Source organism: Perissodus microlepis, chromosome 5, assembly GCF_051167445.1.
Source record: "Perissodus microlepis isolate ML-2025 ecotype Zambia chromosome 5, ASM5116744v1, whole genome shotgun sequence".
Taxonomy (NCBI): domain Eukaryota; kingdom Metazoa; phylum Chordata; class Actinopteri; order Cichliformes; family Cichlidae; genus Perissodus; species Perissodus microlepis.
In genome coordinates this window covers 1,989,536-2,011,743 of record NC_140465.1, presented here as the reverse complement: position 1 = coordinate 2,011,743, position 22,208 = coordinate 1,989,536, and the positions used below count along the sequence as shown (strand labels likewise).

The following is a 22,208-nucleotide window of genomic DNA, read 5'->3' as shown; positions in this document are numbered from 1 at the left end:
CATCAGGAACTCAATGGGGATGTGGCCGACAACACTGGAGGCCAACCTCAAGCCCATAGCACAGGTCACCATCAAGTGCGGGATCTACCAAGGAGATGCTCTGTCCCCACTGCTGTTCTGCATAGGCCTGAACCCCCTCAGTGAGATAATTGACAAGACTGGCTACGGACACCGACTATGGAACGGAGCAGTTGTCAGCCACCTCCTGTACATGGATGACATCAAGCTGTATGCCAAGAGTGAAAGAGACATTGATTCACTGATCCACACCACCGGGATATACAGCAATGACATCGGAATGTTGTTCGGGCTGGAGAAGTGTAGTCGAATGATAACAAAGAGAGGGAAGGTAGCCAGAACAGAGGGGATCGAGCTACCAGAAGGCAACATTGCAGATATAGAGGACAGTTACAAGTACCTGGGGATCCCGCAGGCGAATGGGAACCATGAAGAGGTCGCTAGGAAAGCTGCAACCACCAAGTACCTGCACAGGGTCAGGCAAGTCCTGAGGAGTAAGCTGAAGGGTAAGAACAAGATCCGGGCCATCAACACGTACGCCCTGCCCGTGATCAGGTACCCTGCTGGGGTAATAGGCTGGCCAAAGGAGGAGATAGAAGCCACTGACATAAAGACAAGAAAGCTCCTTACCATGCATGGAGGGTTTCACCCCAAGTCCAGCACCCTGAGGCTGTACGCTAAGCGGAAGGAAGGAGGCCGGGGACTGGTGAGTGTCAGCACCACAGTCCAGGATGAGACAACGAACATCCAAGAATACATCACGAAGATGGCCCCAACTGAAAGCGTGCTCAGTGAATACCTCAGGCAGCAGAAACCCAAGAAAGAGGAGGGAAACGAGGAACCATCATGGAAGGACAGGCCCCTGCACGGTATGTACCACCGGCAGATAGAGGAGGTGGCTGATATCCAGAAATCCTACCAGTGGCTGGACAAAGCTGGACTGAAAGACAGCACAGAGGCACTAATCATGGCAGCACAAGAACAAGCACTGAGCACAAGATCCATAGAGGCTGGGGTCTATCACACCAGGCAAGACCCCAGGCTGTGTAAAGATGCTCCAGAGACAATCCAGCACATAACAGCAGGGTGTAAGATGCTAGCAGGCAGGGCATACATGGAACGCCATAACCAAGTGGCCGGCATAGTGTACAGGAACATCTGTGCCGAGTATAAACTGGAAGTCCCGGGGTCAAAATGGGAGATGCGCCAAAGGGTGATGGAGAATGACCGAGCTAAGATCCTGTGGGACTTCCAGATACAGACGGACAAAATGGTGGTGGCTAACATGAGAAGACGGCCGTAGTGATCGATGTAGCGGTTCCCAATGACAGCAACATCAGGAAGAAGGAACACGAGAAGCTGGAGAAATACCAAGGGCTCAGAGAAGAGCTCGAGAAGATGTGGAGGGTGAAGGTGACGGTGGTCCCCGTGGTAATCGGAGCACTAGGTGCGGTGACTCCCAAACTAGGCGAGTGGCTCCAGCAGATCCCGGGAACAACAGCGGAGATCCAGGACCCTCAAGCTCCCAGGCCTCTGGTAGAGGACCCGAGCTTGAAGGATTGACCGCCCGCAGGGGCAAGTGGGGGATTTTTTATTTTTTTTAATATATATTTCTGTGCTCACAAATGATAAAATCTCTAATAAAAGATTCTTTTTTTGTGTGTGTATTTAATTAGGAAATAGTAAGTGGAATCCCCCAAAAGACGTTTCTGTTACCGAGACTAGATAAAATATTTATAATCTTGAAAAGTGGAACTTACCAACAGCAGTCATCAGGGCCACTGAGCTGAGGGTCAGGAGACAGACCAAGAGCCACATTTGGACCATAAACAGATCTGAAGCAGAAGGAAAACCATTCAGACAGGACATGTAGGTATGCAATTTATGCTAAAAAGATAACAAGACTGCTTTAATGAAAGCACCAACAGGAAATTCCATCCAGAGACAGAAAACCATTCAGGTCTCTTTACAGTCACAAATTAACCTCACAAGGTCACCTTTGGACTGTCAAAGGATGTCTTAATATCTTGAGGAGATACGATGCAGGCACACAGAGAAATTGAAAACTCTACAGATAAAAGACATAAAATAATACCTGTGGTTGCCAATTCTACCTGTTAGCCTACCAGTAGATGCGCCAATGGCATCCATTTCAAAATCCTAGGTGACAAGGTAAAACTTGAAGTCTGATCTTAAGGATCAAACATAGATCAGATGAAACTAGACCGTACACTCCATTCATATAAGCCAAGCACACTGAAAGACCAACATTGTTTTCATGGCCGTGCATGGCCGTGGATGGGGACCTGTAGTGTTGGATTATTTTTCAGGAGCTGGGTTTGAACCCTTAGTTCCAGTGAAGGGAACTCTTAACGCTTCAGCATACTAATACATTTTGTACAATGTTATGGTCCCAACTTTGTGGGAACAGTTTGGGGATAGCCCTTTCTTCTTCCAACATGACTGCGCATCATTGCACAAAGCAAGGTCCATAAAGACACAGATGTGTGAGTTTGGTGTTAAAGAACCCTGACCTGACCACAACCTGATAGTGAAACTTTGGCCTCCTTGTCCAACATTAGTGTCTAATCACACAAACGCAGTTGTGAAAAAATCAGAAATTCCCATAAATATACTCCAAACATTGTGTAACGCCTTTCTAGAAGGTTTGAAGATGTTATAGCTCCAAAGGGTGGGCCAACATCACATTAAAGCCTATGGAATGGAAATGGGACATTACTTGAGTTGATATTGTATGGTCTTAACCTCACAATACAAAGCAGCTTGACACAACTGTTGTTGTGGGCTGGTGATATATGAACACAACTGAATTGAATACACGTGTGAAGGCAGATGAGAAAATGCTGCTTCTTCAACCAGGCAGCGTTGTTTAACTTGGTTTGGCAAAGAACAGAAGCTTCAGTCTCCCAGGTAACAGCCCTGTGTTTGATCCCTTCATCCAACACTAAAACAACATTCACTTCAATAAGGAGAACTCATTAGGAGGACTTGACTGATAGTCACTTGATACATTTTTGGTTGATATTTGACTAATCTTCAGTTTTCTGGGTCAGGGAAGGAGATTCTCGTTCAAGTTATTACAGTACATGGCCGATTCCATTGATCGAACTGTTAAGGACTTTGGATTAAAGTTGCCCTTTTGAAAAAATATGTGGGGATTCTTTTGCAGCTCAAATTTCTGTGAGTTTAACTGTGTTTTGTCCTCAGATCACGTCTTATGCATGTGTATCCCATATGGAAAAGAAATAGTAAAAACTTCTATGATTTACTCATGAAAGTGGCCACTTTCTCATTACTTTCATATATTGTTTTAGTAAGTATCCAAAACATACAAGTTTCATTTATATAATTTTTCAAGGGATCTTATATCTGTTTTCACTCTTGTATGCTTTTCATACAAGTTTCACACAAGACAGATAAAAACTTTATAAGATTTATATTTATATCTTTTCCATGTGGGATGGATTTGTCCTGAGGTTGACCTTTACAAGAGCCCACACTATGATATTACTGTCTACGTCTCTGCTCTGTGTGTATCCCTTTGCTTTGGGAATGGCACATCACAACCAGAACAAAAAGGTAATTTTTTTATTAATTTCTTTTGATATTTTAGACTTAGAATAACAACCCAAGGGTCTAAATGAAAGCTGCTTTCAGTGAGTATCAAGAGACTTGTCTTCAGCTTGTAACAAGCAGCTGATTTCACAATTACGGATCAAGATCTTTCTTAGATTGTTAGGAGATTATCTCGTTATGGTGTCCATTAAACCTTTCCATTTTCTGGACAATCTGGCATAGTGTGTTTTTTTCTTAGTTTTATCAGTGAGGAAGAAACAAGTGCTGCAACTGCACATCAGAGTGATGAACTGTTGCGCCCCATCAATGTGGTTAAGGCAACACATGATGTGATGTCAAATTCAGCTGGCGACACAAGCAATGCGGTGAGCTTAATGGAACTGTTACAAGACCAAACAATTTGAAGTCCATCCTTCTATAGTCAGCAGGATTATTCATCAGTGTCAAAAATTCAAGACAGCTTCCCATCAGCAGTCCCAGGAGTGGATGTCCCAGCAAATGTGTACCACGGTCGTGCTGTGCATTGCTCAGAAACACTACAAAATCCAAACAACACATCTTAGCCAACTAAGACTCTACAGTTGCCATGTTAAATTTTAAACTTTGTCAGAATAAAAGAATACTAAACAAGTATAGCTTGTTTGGGAAGGTTTGCAGGAGGGAGCAGCTTATCTCCAAAAGTAAAATGGCAGCATGGCATAGGTTTGAAAAGTTGCATCTGAACAAACCACTATACTGGCACAATGTCCTTGGAACAGATGGCAATAGTGCAGAGTGCCATGTTTAGTCCCACCTTTCTGGTGGGGAAGGAGCTCGACCCAGTGCGTGAGTTAATAAGAAATACTGACTAAATTTAGTTGGGCTGACCTCAAAGCACAGCTCAGGTTCTAGAGCCAGTATCATGGCGAGGGGCTGTTTCTGTCTCGAGTGAGAGGTGAGAGGCAGCAAGCAGGGGTAGGTATCATAGTATCCTCTCTAGGGCTGGGTATCGTCACTGATTTCTAGAATCGATTCGATTCACAAGGTCCCGAATCGATTCGATCCACGATTCGATTCAATTCTAATCGATTCGCTTCAATTCGATTTTGAATCAGTCCGAAATATTATTATATGAACCATAATATATATAAAATTATGATAATTCACCTTGTATATGTACTGTCAAAAGAACCCTCTAAGCCTTGTGAATGAATTATATAAATTTCAAAATTAAGAGCAGATACTAAAGCAGTTACAATAATGTAATTTTTAATTAACATTAGTATATATTTAGGCACGGTGGTTAGCACTGTTGCCGCACAGCAAGAAGGTCCTGAGTTCAATTCCAACATCAGGCCGGGGTCTTTCTGTGTGGAGTTTGCATGTTCTCCCCATGTTTGCGTGGGTTCCCTCCGGGTACTCCGGCTTCCTCCCACCGTCCAAAGACATGCAGCTTGTGGGGATAGGTTAATTAGATAATCCAAATTGTCACTAGGTGTGAATGTGCGAGTGAATGTGGGCGCGAATGGTTGTCTGTCCTTGTGTGTTGGCCCTGTGACAGACTGGCGACCTGTCCAGGGGGTACCCCGCCTCTCGCCCTATGACAGCTGGGATAGGCTCCAGCGCCCCCCGCGACCCTGAAAAGGATAAGCGGAAGCGAATGGATGGATGGATGGATGGATATATTTATTTTCATACATACATTTCAAGTGGATCAGGGATCCAGTGAAAATAGAACATATCTTTTGTAAGCATCAGTAAAACCTCAGAGAAATAGTTTTGCTGTTAGTGTCTCACACAGCTTTTCTGAAATCCACTATTGTGTTTTGGAGACACACAGGATAACACAGCGTGTACAAGTGAACTGACAGAAACTGACCGATCAGAAAATGAAAAACTGCCTTTTAAAACACTTCAAAAAATGAAAACATACTGAACCGTATTTTGAAACCTCTGTGAAACTCATGCAATTTAGCCTTATTTATAACTACCCTCTCACTTCTTTGAGACTGTAAGGTTTTTCTGCAAGAAGAGAAGCTGGTCTACATGTTGTGGAGTCAGGCAGCTCCTTTGTGCGGTAACAATGTCACACTCGTTAAGAAGGAACACTGGTCCCAGGTGTGGAAAGATACTGCTTTGCTTGTAGAGCCAAAAGAGGATACTCCCTTTCATGGTCCCTCCACCAGATCAAAGGATCCTCAGAAAGTGCAACAGGCTGAACGTCCCTGTATCGATTCACTTCTTCCTTTGCCTTCTGAGTTGGTGTTTTCTGTGGTGCTGTGGTTTTTGTTGAGTAGGCTGGCCCAAGGAGAAAAATTAATGCAGAGTCCTTTGACCTCTTAATTGGAGGGGCATAATCCACTTCATCAACACCACCAAGAGAGGGACAGTTTCCTCAGATGTGTCACCATCAGACTGTCGCTGTAGAAAAATGAAAACTTAATTAATAAAGAAATTACTATTTATATTCTAACTCGAGTAGTGCAAAAAACCAATAATTTTTTGTTTTTGTTTCTGTAACTCACAATAGCTGTGTCCACGTTCTCCAAACCTGCTGCTTCCAACACCAACTGAGAGAATGTGTTGTTACAGGTCTCTTTGGACAAGAATGGCAGGGCCTTAAAGCGAGGATCTAATGCTGATGCAATCTACAGTACAGCTTGTCCCTTAGGGCCACATATGTTGAAAAGAGATTTTGCACATTTAACTCAGTTTATTATGTTGGATATACATGTGCATGGTTACATACACTCATACAAGATCAGAAACATTAATATACGACTTTGTTTCCATAACTTATATATATACATCTATAGATTCAATTCAATTCAATTCAATTTTATTTATATAGCGCCAAATCACAACAAAAGTCGCCTCAAGGCGCTTCATAGATAGATAGATATAAAATCAAAAGGCCTATTACTAGACAAGAGTGCTTAACTAACATTTTTATAATATATATATTTTTTCACTATAGTAAGAATTTTCATGTAATACATGCATCCATACAGTTACACTCATTCATGGCATATACACACAATTCATAAACATACCTTGACTTCAAGTTGTCGTATACAGCAGTCTTGAGGTCTTTAACCAGTGAAGAGTCGTGAGAGACACTGATCATCTTCTCCAGCAGCTGTGCATGCAGAGGTGCAATGATGGAAAGGGTCGGGGACTTTTCTTCAGACATAACCAGTGTGGCTGCTTTCAGAGGCTTCAAAGCTTTCACTATATCTTCTCCATCAGTTATGTCAGCCTCTGTAAGACTACAGAGATTACTGTCACTTCTCCTCACTTCAGGTGAGAGTAGAGCTGCAGAGATTGCTGGTTGTTGCTCCAGGAAGCGTTCCAGCATCTCCAACGTGCTGTTCCATCTGGTCACCCCATCAGTCACCAGCAGGTAGCTTCAGTATCTTTTGCTTCTCTTTAAGCTTGCGATTTGCAACAGTGCTGCGATGAAAAAAGGATGCTACGCGTCTCACTCGGCCAAGCAGCTGCGCAACAGCTGGAACTTTCAGTCCTGCTTGTGAAGCTAAATTGAGTGTGTGGGCAAAACAACCAATGTGCAACCAGCCCGTTATTTCCACAGCTCGCACCATATTTGCAGCATTGTCAGTTACGATGACTGGATTTTTGTTTGTAAGCTCCCATTCTTCGATTGCTTTGAACATAATTTCAGATAAATTAACTGCTGTGTGGCTTGCTTCAGTGGTTCTTGTCTGTAAGACATGAGACACGAGTCTCCACTCCTGGTCGATATGGTGTGAGGTGATAGTCAGGTAGTTATCTGTTGCTCTGGATGTCCAGCTGTCACAGGTTATAGCGACTCTCTCTGCTGACGTGAGTGAGGCTGTAACATCGTGTTTCACTTTTTCATACATGTTTGGGATTACCACTTCACTCAAATGTTTGCCTGTTGGTAAAACATAGCGTGGTTCTAGCGTATTAATGAGGTTTTGGAAGCCATCATTTTCAACAACGCTGTACGGACGTATATCTTTACATATGAAAGTTGCCACAGACCGGGTTATTTTTTGGGCACGTGGAGAAGTGGATGCCAACTTCACTGCAAATGCCTTTTCGAGTGAGCGTTGCTTGGTGTCGGCCGTTTTTGCTAGCGGGATATCTGGATGATGCCTCGTTAAATGATTTCTGAGATTTGTGGTATTTCCACAGTGCTTTACCTCCATTTTGCACATCTTACATACGGCTTTGCTTTTGTCCGGCTCTTCACTGTCTTCACAGTTCTTAAATCCAAAGTGTTGCCAGACATCTGCCTTTAGGCTCGGTGGCACCTTCCCGGGAGTAGCCATGATGGTTCATGCGTCCAGGTCACTTAACTCTCGCGTGACTTCCTCATGTTAACCGCTTGCAAGTTTCATACGCGGCAAACTACATATGTATAAAAAAAAATTGATTTCAGGATTTAATGAATCGATATCGTTTTATTCCAGTTAGAATCGATTTTAATCGATGAATCGACTTTTTAAACCCACCCCTAATCCTCTCAGTGCCTATACACTGTGTGTTCCCGTGTCTTTGGGTTAAGGATTTGGTCCAAACTATTGTTTGTGTTTATGTGCCAAATGACACTACAGAGTGCACAGCTTGGAGTCACTGGGTGGTGTGCTCGAGGGTGCTCCATATGGTAGCTCTGCTGTCCTGCTGGGAGACTTCATTGCTCACATGATCGGGAGGAACTACCTGCCTGAGCTGAACTAGAGTGTTGTTCTGTAAAAATAACAGTTTTTCCATAATGAACTCATTTCAATTCAATTTTATTTATATAGCGCCAAATTAAAAAAACACAGTATTATTATTATTGTAAAGTAATGACCCTAAAGTAATACAGAGAAACAGAGAAGAACCTTGGTGACAGTGGGAAGGAAAACTCCTTTTTAACAGGAAGAAACCTCCGGCAGAACCAGGCTCAGGGAGGGGCGGGGCCATCTGCTGTGATTGGTTGGGGTTGAGGGGACGGAGACAGGACATGCTGTCCGAGAGATTAATAATAACTAAGTGGAGAGTAGTATACGGACACATGGTGGTTGAAAAGGGGTGAGAGATGCTCAGTGCATCATGGAAAGCCCCCAGCAGCCTACACCTATTGCAGTATAACTAAGGGTGGAATCAGGACCACCTGATCGAGCCCTAACTACAGTGGGACAAAAAAGTATTTAGTCAGCCACCGATTGTGCAAGTTCCCCCACCTAAAATGATGACAGAGGTCAGTAATTTGCACCAGAGGTACACTTCAACTGTGAGAGACAGAATGTGAAAAAAAAATCCATGAATCCACATGGTAGGATTTGTAAAGAATTTATTCGTAAATCAGGGTGGAAAATAAGTATTTGGTCAATAACAAAAATACAACTCAATACTTTGTAACATAACCTTTGTTGGCAATAACAGAGGTCAAACGTTTACTATAGGTCTTTACCAGGTTTGCACACACAGTAGCTGGTATTTTGGCCCATTCCTCCATGCAGATCTTCTCGAGAGCAGTGATGTTTTGGGGCTGTCGCCGAGCAACACGGACTTTCAACTCCCGCCACAGATTTTCTATGGGGTTGAGGTCTGGAGACTGGCTAGGCCACTCCAGGACTTTCAAATGCTTCTTACCGAGCCACTCCTTTGTTGCCCGGGCGGTGTGTTTTGGATCATTGTCATGTTGGAAGACCCAGCCTCGTTTCATCTTCAAAGTTCTCACTGATGGAAGGAGGTTTTGGCTCAAAATCTCACGATACATGGCCCCATTCATTCTGTCCTTAACACGGATCAGTCGTCCTGTCCCCTTGGCAGAAAAACAGCCCCATAGCATGATGTTTCCACCCCCATGCTTCACAGTAGGTATGGTGTTCTTGGGATGCAACTCAGTATTCTTCTTCCTCCGAACACGACGAGTTGAGTTTATACCAAAAAGTTCTACTTTGGTTTCATCTGACCACATGACATTCTCCCAATCCTCTGCTGTATCATCCATGTGCTCTCTGGCTAACTTCAGACGGGCCTGGACATGCACTGGCTTCAGCAGCGGAACACGTCTGGCACTGCGGGATTTGATTCCCTGCCGTTGTAGTGTGTTACTGATGGTGGCCTTTGTTACTGTGGTCCCAGCTCTCTGCAGGTCATTCACCAGGTCCCCCCGTGTGGTTCTGGGATCTTTGCTCACCCTTCTCATGATCATTTTGACCCCACGGGATGAGATCTTGCGTGGAGCCCCAGATCGAGGGAGATTATCAGTGGTCTTGTATGTCTTCCATTTTCTGATGATTGCTCCCACAGTTGATTTTTTCACACCAAGCTGCTTGCCTATTGTAGATTCACTCTTCCCAGTCTGGTGCAGGTCTACAATACTTTTCCTGGTGTCCTTCGAAAGCTCTTTGGTCTTGGCCATGGCGGAGTTTGGAGTCTGACTGTTTGAGGCTGTGGACAGGTGTCTTTTATACAGATGATGAGTTCAAACAGGTGCCATTCATACAGGTAACGAGTGGGGGACAGAAAAGCTTCTTACAGAAGACGTTACAGGTCTGTGAGAGCCAGAGATTTTCCTTGTTTGAGGTGACCAAATACTTATTTTCCACCCTGATTTACGAATAAATTCTTTACAAATCCTACCATGTGGATTCATGGATTTTTTTTCACATTCTGTCTCTCACAGTTGGAGTGTACCTCTGGTGCAAATTACTGACCTCTGTCATCATTTTAAGTGGGGGAACTTGCACAATCGGTGGCTGACTAAATACTTTTTTGCCCCACTGTATATGCTTTAGTAAAAAGGAAAGCTTAAGTCTAATCTTTAAAATAGCAAGAATGTCTTAAGACATAAAGAACCTGGATGGCCGCTAACTTTCTGCTTCTTAATTCAGATCAAACTGAGGTTATTGTACTCGGCCCTGAAAAGCTTAGAAATATGGTATCTAACCAGATTCTTACTCTGGATGGCATTACCTTGGCCTCCAGTAACACTGTTGTAACCCTGCAAATGTGGCTCGTCTGTGAAGCACTTTGATGTGAGTCTTTTAAATGTGCTATAGAAATAAAATTGAAACTGAACTGAAACTGTGAGGAACCTTGGAGTCATTTTTGACCAGGACATGTCCTTCAACGCACATATTAAACAAATATGTAAGACTGCTTTCTTCCATTTGTGCAACATCTCTAAAGTTAGACACATTTCCACCCAGACTGGGTCTGATCATGTCTCAGGTGAACATAAAAAGGGAGTCACCTGTTGTGACTGTTTGTTGTCTCAAATATAAAGACTTCTGGTTCTGCCAATGAAAAAGGTTTACTGCTGAAGCAACTTTCAGATTCACTCAGAGATTATTGTAAATTAATTAGTGTTTTTTCACAGGATTACTGGGTTTATGTGTGAAGGAAACTGTGTTTACAGGTTATATGTTGGTTATGCTATTACACTGTGTTGTTGAGAAAATGTGAATATTACTGTGAGAATGTGTATACAATGTGAGACATACTGTGTTGAAACCAGTGTCACTCCTTTTCACTGCTGTGGATGGTTAACTTTGACCTTTTTGCAGCACCTCTGGAATCAAGCACTGACCTCCAGGATGCTTCATATGTTTTGCTAATGTTTGTTTCCCTCTAAGAGTGCTTGTGAAGGATTCAGCACAGACAGACAAGTGATGTTACAGCAGAAGTGCAATGATTAGGGGACATTTTTAAAGGTTGGGCCCATTATCTGACTACTGTTGAGCTCATAGTGATGAAATGAGTGAGTGACATTACTTAAGGAAAGTCACTGATTACAGTAATGTGGAATAAATAATAAATGCATTTGGGGCACATTATGGCAATAGTAGTGGTTTAATGATTTGAGAAAACCTGCACATGATACTTGTCTCTGTGTTGCTGAATACTTTATTAATGAATACTTTATTGAGGTCGAAGGTCGTGCTGTTTGGGGCCCTACTAGTCATCATGTGACAATTTCAGAACCACAGCAATGATCATAAAGCTGCGTTGGAATGAGAGCTGTGCCACGAGGCTTTCCAGAGGTCATCAAGAGATGATTGTGGACAACAGACGGGCATCTGAAGGATGAGGGGAGCGTGCCAAGCTCCGATCGACAGCGCAGAGGGAGTTCAAGGATGCCATCAGAAGAACAAAAACAGGAAGTTGTTCGGGTTACATCCGAAGCAACCGAGCAAGGAGCACTTAAGTGGGAAAACTGCACGAGTGTTTGCACTAATGGAGCAGCAGCCATGGTCAGGCGCGCCAAAGGTTTCGTTAGCAGAGTGAAAGTGATACAGCCAGATGTTATTGTTACACACTGTTTTCTGCACCGCGAGGCACTTGTTGCCAAGACTTTACCAGCAGACCTAGCTCCTGTGTTGGACGATGTTGGACCTCTGAAAACTCACATATTTGCATCTCTGCCACGTGACAACCATCGGACCTCTGCGTGGAGCAATAAGGCTTTATGATCCGCTCCCATTTCCTCGCAGAAAGTACTGGCCCATGTGTATGAGCTGTGGGAACAGCTAGAAGTGTTTTGAGTGATGAGAGGTACAATGATGCAAAGCTGCTTGCAAGTGATGAGTGGTGTGCAATAGGGCTGGGCCATCTCACACCATTCATGGTAATACCAGTATAACGTTAGGCAATGATAAGAAAATGAAATATGGCGATAGAATATGGGTAAAACACGCATGCGCAGTGCCTTTGTTTTCATACGCACATGGTGGAAAAAGCATGGCAGCGACGCAGAATGAGAAGGGAGAAAGCGGATCGTTGAATGAAACAGATGAACCAGAACTGGTTTGTAAAAATGCTGCAGCTTCAGTGGTGTGGAACTGGTTTAGCTTTCGTCCGTCAGATACACAACAAAGCACTATTTTTGGTAGCGCATGCTAGCGGGCCGTCGTTATTACCGTTATTACCGAACTGATTTTATGTGATACACTGCACTCAAATCTGTCAAATGTTTCAGTACGACTTTGCTAAGCTACGAAGCCGCACCGCTTGATGGATTGTCGGAGCATTACGGCTACCATAGACAGGAGCCTCGCGGAGTGATACGTACTGTGCTTCAACATAATATTACCGTATTGTGTGTGAATATAACCTCTTTTTATACATGGTTATGCTGAGGATACTGTTAAATTTTTATATAACTTTCACTAGCTGGGACCACAACATCGGAATGATGAGCAATGGGGGGGGTATGAAAATGACAACAGCGGGTATTGGAGAAGGAGACATTTATAGTCTGAGGAGACTATAAACGCCCCTATTTATACGCTTAAGCAGAAGCTGTCCGTTTATTTAGCCTCAGTCTCCACTGAATGCCTTAACTGGGTAAGGGACCCATATAGCTCAGCAGCAGTTTCTGGGGAGGATATGACTTTGCAGGAGCAGGAGGAACTAACTGAACTGAGACAAGAGCATGGTTTAAGGCTAAACTTTGCTGATCTGGACAGTTTTTGGTTGACTGCTGCCAAGGAGTTCCCCATTCTGGCAAAGAGATATTGTGACATTGCATTTCCCACAACATATCTATGTGAGCAAAGCTGTTTGAGCCTGCCAGAATATCATCTTTGTGTTCATCTAGACAGGCCGATGTTTGTTTGTTTTTTTGTAACGGTATAAACAATGAAAGGTGGTGGATTGGCCAGATGCTGGCTGATGTGTAACAACAACTCAGTTGTTTGGTGGTGGCTATGGCGGAGCTTCCACAGAGGCCAGCAGGTGGATGAGGGAAAGGGGAGGCAGGAGGAGAGACCAGAGTTATTCTGTGTGTTTATGCTGTCAGCTGCCTCTTCTCCTCTCATTCTCTCCCCCTCCCTCTCCTGTTGCTACTTCAATCATGAAACTGATCAATGATCAGCTGATCGGCTTTTCTCTCTTGTTTGTTTATCGCCCACTTTGCACCAGAAAGAGGAAGCCAGCGGATGTCGCGCTAAACAACAGCAGCACGTTTAAGCTTGATCAGCTGTTGTTAGAATTCATTTAATATTAATTTCTAGTATCAGCTGATGTTTGCTGGAGCCACAGCTGTAAAGCTGCTAGTCATGATGTCGGTTTGGATATGTGACATATAGACACAGACAAACAGGCGCACGCAGACACAGACGTGCATTCCCACCCCCATATGCACAACCAAATACTCGGCACTCACCCAACGTGTAGACAGACACAAATAGACACTGCACAGACAGTCGCACTCCCCAAACATACTCTATATCCCAGGTCCAGGTACCCCCGCCCCCAGAGGGGCAAGCCACACCTAAACCCAGGAGATGTAACCCTTCTCTCTGGGGTGGAGGCAAGCGGACCACCTCCTTATCTGCAGTAGCAGGGAGGCCCCGCATCCCAGACCCCAATCTGACGGCCAGCACCTCCTCCCAGCCCCCCAGCCCTGACGGCTAACAGAACCGGGGTGAGTGAAGACCCCAAACCCCCCCACGCCCGCTCATATGTAGTGTTGCTGTGTGCTGTTCTAAAGTGCATTTAAAACTCAGGAGAGCATGGTTCCTGCTTCCTCTCAGAGAGCAGCACGGCTCCTCCCAAAAACCCTTAGTGTCTATATGCATTTAAAATTGAGGGTAGGGCACCAGCGCCAGAGGTGGGTTGGAGTACAACGACCATCCTCTGGATGCTGTAAAACGTGCCCACCCCCAAGGCCCTATATGTATGTGTCATGTGAGAGTGTGAGTAATGTGGATGTCTAGGTTGCAGAATAAAATTGAGGCACAGGCGGCCAGAAGGGGACAGAGGGGGAGTGCCTCCCCTGCACCCTGGTGACATACCTGCACCCCAAGCCCTGCGTGTGTGGGTGGGTGTGGTAGAGCGGGAATAGGGAGGCAGCTGAGGATGGGGAGGGAAGAAAGGGAGGGGCAAGCGGCCCCTCCCTGGGGCCAGCTCCCCCGCTGACCCCAGTAGGCACCCCCACGCTCTGGAACCCACCAGGGCAAGGAGGCCCAGGCCCATCCGGACCGGGGCCCGCAGCAGCAGCACTGCCCAGCCCCACAGAGTCCGGGGCAGCCCACCCGACTCCACCCCAGAGAAAACTGCACCCACCCCATCATCCAATCATCTCCCAAACTACACAAGACAATAGACACCCAGGTTGAGTTCATTCCCCACCTCTCCTATATCTCTCCCCCACCTGCAGAGTGAGCTCCTGTAGTGAGGAGACCACCTGCAAAGATATAACAACCTCCCCACAAGTTAGAGAGCCCCCTAGTTGGGCCGATGCACCAGAGGTGCATGTGTATTGGTGCGTGGTGAGTGTGTATTCTTTTGGCTACCCTGCTAAGTGTTTTGCCGCCTCCTCTCAACCACTAAACGCAACCCGACGTTACAAAGTGCATGGTGCTTTTTGAAGTTTTACCATCGTTTACAAGTATTTGCAGACAAATATGGAAACTACAGACAACCGTAGCAATCTGTTAGCAACCAAAGGAATCACAAGGATGTTTTTTGCATAGCACCTTACTTGCAACCAACTTCCAGAGCAAAACTGTAAATATCATGCAGGATGTGCCCAACAGGTGCAGTGTCACATGATAGTTATTACTATAATGCAAGTCAAATGAAACAGCAATGTTTCAAACAGCTTGACAAATATCAGCACAAACTGTTCTCTATAGTACAGTGGCTGTCTTTAGTGTGTCTTTAACTGTCAGATATGGAAACTCCTACATCCCCTCGTTCTCGACTTCATTCGCCTGTGACTGATTTTATTAATCAATGGCATTCACTAACACCGTTTTAACAGACAGGGAGAGATGGGGTTGCTGGTTATCTACAGATGGGAAGCTCTTATTTCATCATTAAGAAGTGATGAGAGTTTCAATATAATGCACAACAGCCAAACAATAAGCACTGAAATGAGAAACACAAAAATGCCTCAGTTCAACGTTTTCCTAAAGTTGGGGAAAATACAAGGCCGAGGACTATTTACATACCACTGATCTGTAAATACTTTGATTCATGGAAAGGGGACCGTGTAGTAAAATCACAGCCAGACACAGATATTTGAGCAGGGTTTGGAAGTTGTTGGCCTTACGTGTGGGATCAGGGACCCATTTAAATGGTCGTCTCATGTGTGATAAAGAATCCGTTGCAATGGTAATGATAATCTGGGCCAACTGTCTGAAAGGGTTATTTTGGGCCTTAGAATGACTGCAGCGATTTATCAGAGATGTGCAGAGCGCTGAAGGAGAGTTTAAAAAATGCAAGTGGTTCACAGTTTACTGCATTTTAAAATGAAATCCATACATTATTAGTAAAACTAATGTTAAGACTAGTGCTGTCAGCGTTAGTCGTTAAAATGACGTTAACGCCATGAACGCGTTAACGCAGCAAATCTCCGTAAGGGAGTTAGCCAGGATCGCCCCGTGCGTGGGGCGTCAACGTGTTAGCGCGGTTAGCTCGTTAATGTGTTAGCGCTGTGCAGCCCCACTCACGGTGCGATCCACGTCATTTTAACGAGATTAACGCTGACAGCACTAGTTAAGACATCTAAGTAATACATTTTGTGTTTATTTGCTGTAGCTTTTTTAAACTCTCCTTCAGCGCTCAAAACTGACCTCAGAACAGCAACGTTATGTCTACGTTAAGTATTTGTGAACCACAAGGGTCAGCAAGTTCACAGTTCGCCGACAGTCATGGAAGGGTCAGTCTTTACTGCAGATGTGTTAGTTTCTGTTAGCCTGTTAGGTTAATACTACAGGCCCAAATTGTGTGTTCTAGCAAAAGTAAACTGAAAGACTTTTTGTTCTTTCCCAACATCAGTCAGGATTCAGAAAACAACACAGCACAATAACTGCTGCTATTAAAGTGGTTAATGACATCGTTGATTCAATGGACTGCAAAAACTCCTGTGCTGCTCTTTTTCTTGACTTGTCAAAGGCTTTTCATACAGTTGACCATGCTATTTTATTACATAGACTAAACCATATTGGTCTATCTGTAAATGCTGTAAGTTGGTTTTCAAATTACTTGTCAGCAAGAAACCAGTGTGTCCATGCTGCTGGGTCTTCTTCCTCTTTTCTCCCAGTATCCAAAGGAGCTCCGCAGGGCTCCATATTAGGGCCATTGCTATTTCCTCTTTACATAAACAACCTTTGTGATAATTTGTCAAATGCAGCATTTCATCTTTACGCAGATGATACAATTAATTATTGTTCATCCCCTTCAGTAACACAAACCCTGCAATTTCTGCAGTCTGCCTTTGATGTCGTTCAGTCCCATTTAACTCAACTTAAGTTGGTGTTAAATCCAGAGAAATCCAAGTTCATGTTATTCTCAAATGGCAAAGAGTTGTTAGCTACGTCTCCTAAGATTAAAACAATTCAAGGATCTGAAATGGAAATGGTCACATCTTACAAGTATCTAGGGATCATTATAGATCAGAATTTGTCATTTAAGACTCACATTCAAAGGCTTGTGTCGAAGTTAAAACTAAAACTAGGTTACTTTTTTAGAAACCAATCCTGTTTCTCCCTCCAAGTGAGAAAACATTTGATTCGTGCAACCTTTTTGCCTTTATTGGATTATGGTGACCTGCTTTTTATGAATGCACCTGCCCACTACCTAAAGAGGTTGGATACTGTGTACCATTGTGCTTTACGTTTTATTACTGGCTATGGAAATCGTGTACATCATTGTTCTTTGTATGCTGCTGCTAAATGTCCATCACATTCGCAGACTCTCCCATTGGTTGATCTTTATCTATAAATCTCTCCTTGGGCTGGTTCCATCTTATTTATGTGTTTATATGTGTAAAAACCACAACCAATACAGCCTTCGTTCGCACAAAATCATACAATTGATTGTCCCAAAAATCAGAACAGAATTCCTGGAATAATCTGCAGAAGGAACTGAAATGATCTGACTTGGTTACCTTGGGAGAGTTTAAGTCTGTCTTAAAGGAACGAGAGAATAACTCTTTTACTCAGTGTGATTGTTTTTAATGTACTCTTAATTTGATCTGTTATTGTATATTTTACTGTCAATGGGAAATTGTACTTAGTAGTCAGTATAATCTTTTAATGATATAAGTTTGCATATGGTAGAATACTGCATGTAATCATTAGTGTTCAGAAGTATTGGTGGCATATTGAAAGAATGTCTCATCCTAGGAGGTCTGTGACATTCCAGGGTGTTCTGGCGTTCACCCCACATCCTAGGAGTATGGGAGAGGTCGTACCTTGTCTTATTGTTTTACGGTAGGATTAATGTAGTTATATCTGTTCTAGTCTAAGTGCTTTTTGTTTAGATGAACTGCTGGACTTCGAGACCAGCAGGTTTAGGGAAGTCATTTATGGGGTCACACTCTGACCCCACACACACACACACACACACACACACACTTACACCTCCACGTTTCAATGTATGGAACAAACGCTCACTGAAGTGTATAAATAAAGACCAGGGCAGTCGTCAGGGCCGAGTCTCTGAGCCTCACTCTTGGTGTGTGAGCTCAGGAGGCTGCCCTTGCTAGCAAGAAAATCTGTGTGTTTCTCTTCTCTGATTCTCTACTGAAGAAGTGTTTTAGAATATATCTCTTAACATTTACACATGTTGGTGTGGGATATTGTATTTGTTTTAAATGTTATATACCTATGTGGTATGTGTATTTTGTTGCCATGATGCCAGGTCTCTCTTGAAAATGAGATTTTTAATCTCAATGAGATTTTTTACCTGGATAAATAAAAGACTAATGATAATAATAGCTGCAGACGTCCTGTACAGGGGTAACTGTACGGGACAGCCTAGCTGTAACGGACTAGGTCTGCGGGACAATCCTAACATCCTCACATGATGCGACCAACTAGCAGCCCTCACAGTTAGCTGCAACCAACAGCCACGCTCTCCCCGATCCTTGCACGTGATAAAATGGCTAGGTCATACTTTAGCGGTCAGGAAAAGAAGTCCTGGAGATCTGTTTACAGAATTAGAACAGCCAAGAACCATTAAAAGATTCCATATGCATACACGGTTTAATCTTTACTAGTTCACAGGATTAAAAAGGAAAAGATTAAATGCAGGTAGGATTTTTTTTATTTAAACAATTTAGCAGGGACAAAGCAAATATCTGAACCAAATAATATGACTCATAAGATCAAATCACATAAATCCTATAAATTCTCAACTAGCCAGTTCTGTGCTGATGCTTCTTGTCTACTACTGGTCTTGAATTAGTTAGAGTTTACGCCCATGCCTGCAGCACAACAGTCTCCCGGTCGTGCCCGAAGAAGTGAAAACGTGGAAACAGAGACTCAGTACAAAGTCGAGCAACTTCATCAAGGCCTCATTCCAACACAGCAGGGTGAGAAAAGATTTTTAGGTCGTAGGTTTATCTTCCAGGACTGTGAACCTTTCTTCAAGAACAACTCATTTTACACATAAACATCACATCCACGCTGATCTCAAATGGACCTGACCAACGAAACTACAAGATAAAGGTGCAAACTTACAGTTCTAACAGTGCTGTCCTGTAACTGTAAAATAGAAGCTTTTTGTTAATTCACAGAAAATGTGAATGACTGAAAAAAACTCTGTCATTATTATAACTGAGTGATGGATAATAATGACTGATACCTCCTGTTCATGATGTTACTGCATTTCTCTCATTCAAAATCATTACTGATTATTTTCATTTATTCTCTTATAATTACCATTCTCACCTCATATGGCTACATCCTGAGTCTTTTATGCAGACTGACTCAGGTGGATGAGGTTTATTTATGTGTTTAATAATTATTCATTTGTTTGGTGTTTGACAATAGCCGTGTTAGTTATCTTATTATAAACAGTAATTTCATGAACAACAAGAACATGATGATAAATTTATATTTTTTACACATCAGCATAGTAAAAAGTGCCACAGTAATAAAACAACACATGTAAGATGTGTAGGCCTGTGCCACTGTACAGGCCTACACCTGACACTGACTACCAGAGAAATACTTCCTTAGACACTTTAGTTTGTGAACTTATAGCCATAAATTATAGCTGAAGGATTAAGGTAAAGTATAAAACAAGTTTTCAGCAGGTCTTCAAAACCAAGCAGAGATTCGGCCAACTTGATTGACTGAAGAAACTCTGAAGACACTGAAACTGAAGAAGCCTCTTTTTAAAACAAGAGCATCAAACAGTTAAAAAAGACTCAGAGCAGATGATCAGAGGAACTGAATGCTGGAGGAAGGTCTCAGTAGCTCTGCTATATATGTGGGAGCCGGTCATGTAGGGATTCATGTTATTAATTACATTTCACAATGAATTTCACTTGCAGCCGGTGAAGAGATGAACGAATAGGCGTGTTGTGTAAGCAGCCTATGGAGGCCTGAGGAGGATTGATATATGTGCAAAGTGATTTTTGTAATGTTTCGTGGGATTCAAATTTCAAATGCTGTTCAAAAGTTCCAGATTCTTAGCAGATGACTTCATAGTGGTGGGAAGAGCACGATGTAATGGCTGACCATCATTAGAGAGCCTGGGAGCCACAGTCACTAGAACCTCAGTTTTCTTGGATGGGATTTCGGGAGATTGCTGGGTTGTTTTTCTGTGCTCCTCCTGCCCACCCTGCTCACTCTGTTTGAACCTAAAGATCGAGCTGCTTCAGTGTCCCCATGAGGCTGAGCCGCTATATCAATATGTGTCCTGCATGGATGTAACCCCAAAGCAGCAACAATAAGAAAATGATCTCTGACATATACAGAACAATAAAAAAGAAATCTTATCTGATTCAGCGACCCCTCAGTTAATGCAGGACGCTTCATTATTTCATACAGGCAGAGATTTCCGGCTGAAATGTAGCTAACTAACGCACACCACATTACATGTTCGCGTTATGGGTCACTGTAAAGGAACAATACATGTGACAGGTGTCTGAACACCACCAGATCAAATGTCAGCGTGTGGTGTTAGTGCTGCTGCCAGTGAGAAAGTAGAGGCGTCGCTGTGTTTACCTCGCCGAGATGCGGACACTTTCTCTCCGGCACTGAGACGCAGCCGCGGATCGTGATGCTGCTCTGCGTCCTCAGTCCTCCCTGTCTGCCGTCCGTCTGCTCTCCTCTCCTACGTTATCAAATGTTAGTACTGCAATGACGGGCCAGCCTGCAGCCCTCCCTGTCTTACTCCTGCTCGAATTTCTTCCTCCTCACAATGTCTTGCCTTTCTTTCGATCACCTTCTGGTCACTTCTCGCTACTGTCAAGTCTGCAGAAATACGGCAGCAACACTTCCGGTCCCCCACAGCAGATAGGTTTGATCTACTAAGCCGGGACAACAAAGAACATAAAATACGTATTTTTCATAACAGAATCATTTCACTTGATGTCAGTTTGACTCAGGTGCTACTAACACTAACTACCTGCATGATGACAGCTAAATATGTTTTTCTTCTCCTGCTATTTTTTTCAGCATACCAAGACAGTAAGAAAAACACTACCACAGTTTTTCTTTTAGCAATAGTTGGCCATGATGTGAAAGCCAGAACTGAGTGCTTTATAGTCTAGGTGAAGAAAATGTTTCAGTGTTGGTCAATGTGCAATACAGTTGTTAAGGTTCATGTTTTGTGATGGGGTCTCCCTCATACGTTACAACTTACCCTAAGCTGTGTTATAACTAACCACAGCAATGAGGCAGGTTGTAACAGCTGAACTCCTTGTGTTTGATACCAATTAATTCAAGCTAAAAAAAAAAAAAGTAAAAACATTGTCACTTCCGCTGGAGAAATGGGGATATTGTCTCATCTGATAAATCTCATAAATAAACTAAATATATGTGTATATATATATCATATTTCAGACAAGCACAAACGTACATGGTGAACAGTTAAAAGCTGTGCCTCAGTAATACTGGTGCGTTTGACCTACATTATTTATTAGTTAATGTATTTTATTTTTTAATTTAGTGTGAAACGTGACACCAAACGTACAACAGGACACCGGGTGGAGACAAGGCGACGACAAGACAAAAATAAAATACGCATATTTACATATTTCATCAAACTTTGTGACATACATTCTTGAAATATATAAATTAGAACAAAAATATCAAAATGAAGCTGTTGACTTTTGTCTTTATGTGTGCTATATGTGATTTAGAGCCACTATGATCCTCGCATATTTTTTTTTTTACTTTATTTGAAATTATAAAGTGAACAGTCAGTCATTCCAGTTCATTTAAAGCAAGTACAGCAAAACTAATGGCGTCAGACGGCTGGCCAAAAACTCTTATTTTGAAGACAAATTCAAACTACTTCCGGTACTATTCGCTCTCTCCGTCCGTGAGCTTGACGCAGCTTTGCCATCTGTCAGATACAAAGGCGGCATTTTTTCTTTTCCTTTTGTTGCGGCGCTAGGCCGCCTACCAATGAAGCAGAGCGGCGGCAGGTGTTAGCGCCCATCCTCCCACCACACCCCGTTTCCCCGGGGATGAGGGGAGAAAGGAAGCCCCCGAACAAGCCCCAGAACTGTATGTCGATACAGGGGTGATGTCATGCATACACACATGCATGACATCACCCCTCTATCTGGCTTTTGGCAACAAACGTTTAAAGAGGTTAGCATTTAGTAGTTAAGTATTAAACATTTCTATTAAAATGTAATTAGTAATATTGTTTAAGCTTCT

The 22,208-nt window shown here is 43.2% G+C and overlaps 2 protein-coding genes across 2 annotated transcripts in view; both read right to left on the bottom strand.

Annotated features, from left to right (window-relative positions):
- Positions 1 to 20,807, bottom strand: part of cntn2 (contactin 2) — a 77,925-nt gene extending 57,118 nt beyond the window's left edge. The window contains exons 1-2 of the mRNA XM_084927371.1: positions 20,544 to 20,807; positions 1,779 to 1,853 (exon numbers count right to left, since the gene is read on the bottom strand). Coding sequence (XP_084783497.1) covers positions 1,779 to 1,845 — 67 coding nt within the window. The 5' untranslated portion in view covers positions 1,846 to 1,853; positions 20,544 to 20,807. The remainder of the gene's footprint in view (positions 1 to 1,778; positions 1,854 to 20,543) is intronic.
- On the bottom strand, positions 6,984 to 7,910 carry LOC146386364 (E3 SUMO-protein ligase ZBED1-like). Its single transcript, XM_084927270.1, has one exon. The coding sequence runs from the start codon at positions 7,908 to 7,910 to the stop codon at positions 6,984 to 6,986; it is 927 nt and encodes a 308-aa protein (XP_084783396.1).
- Positions 20,808 to 22,208: the final 1,401 nt, after the last annotated feature.

Bases quoted from the DNA above. Each gene is read 5' to 3' on its own strand.
- LOC146386364 (XM_084927270.1), bottom strand. From the start codon at position 7,910: ATGGCTACTCCCGGGAAGGTGCCACCGAGCCTAAAGGCAGATGTCTGG.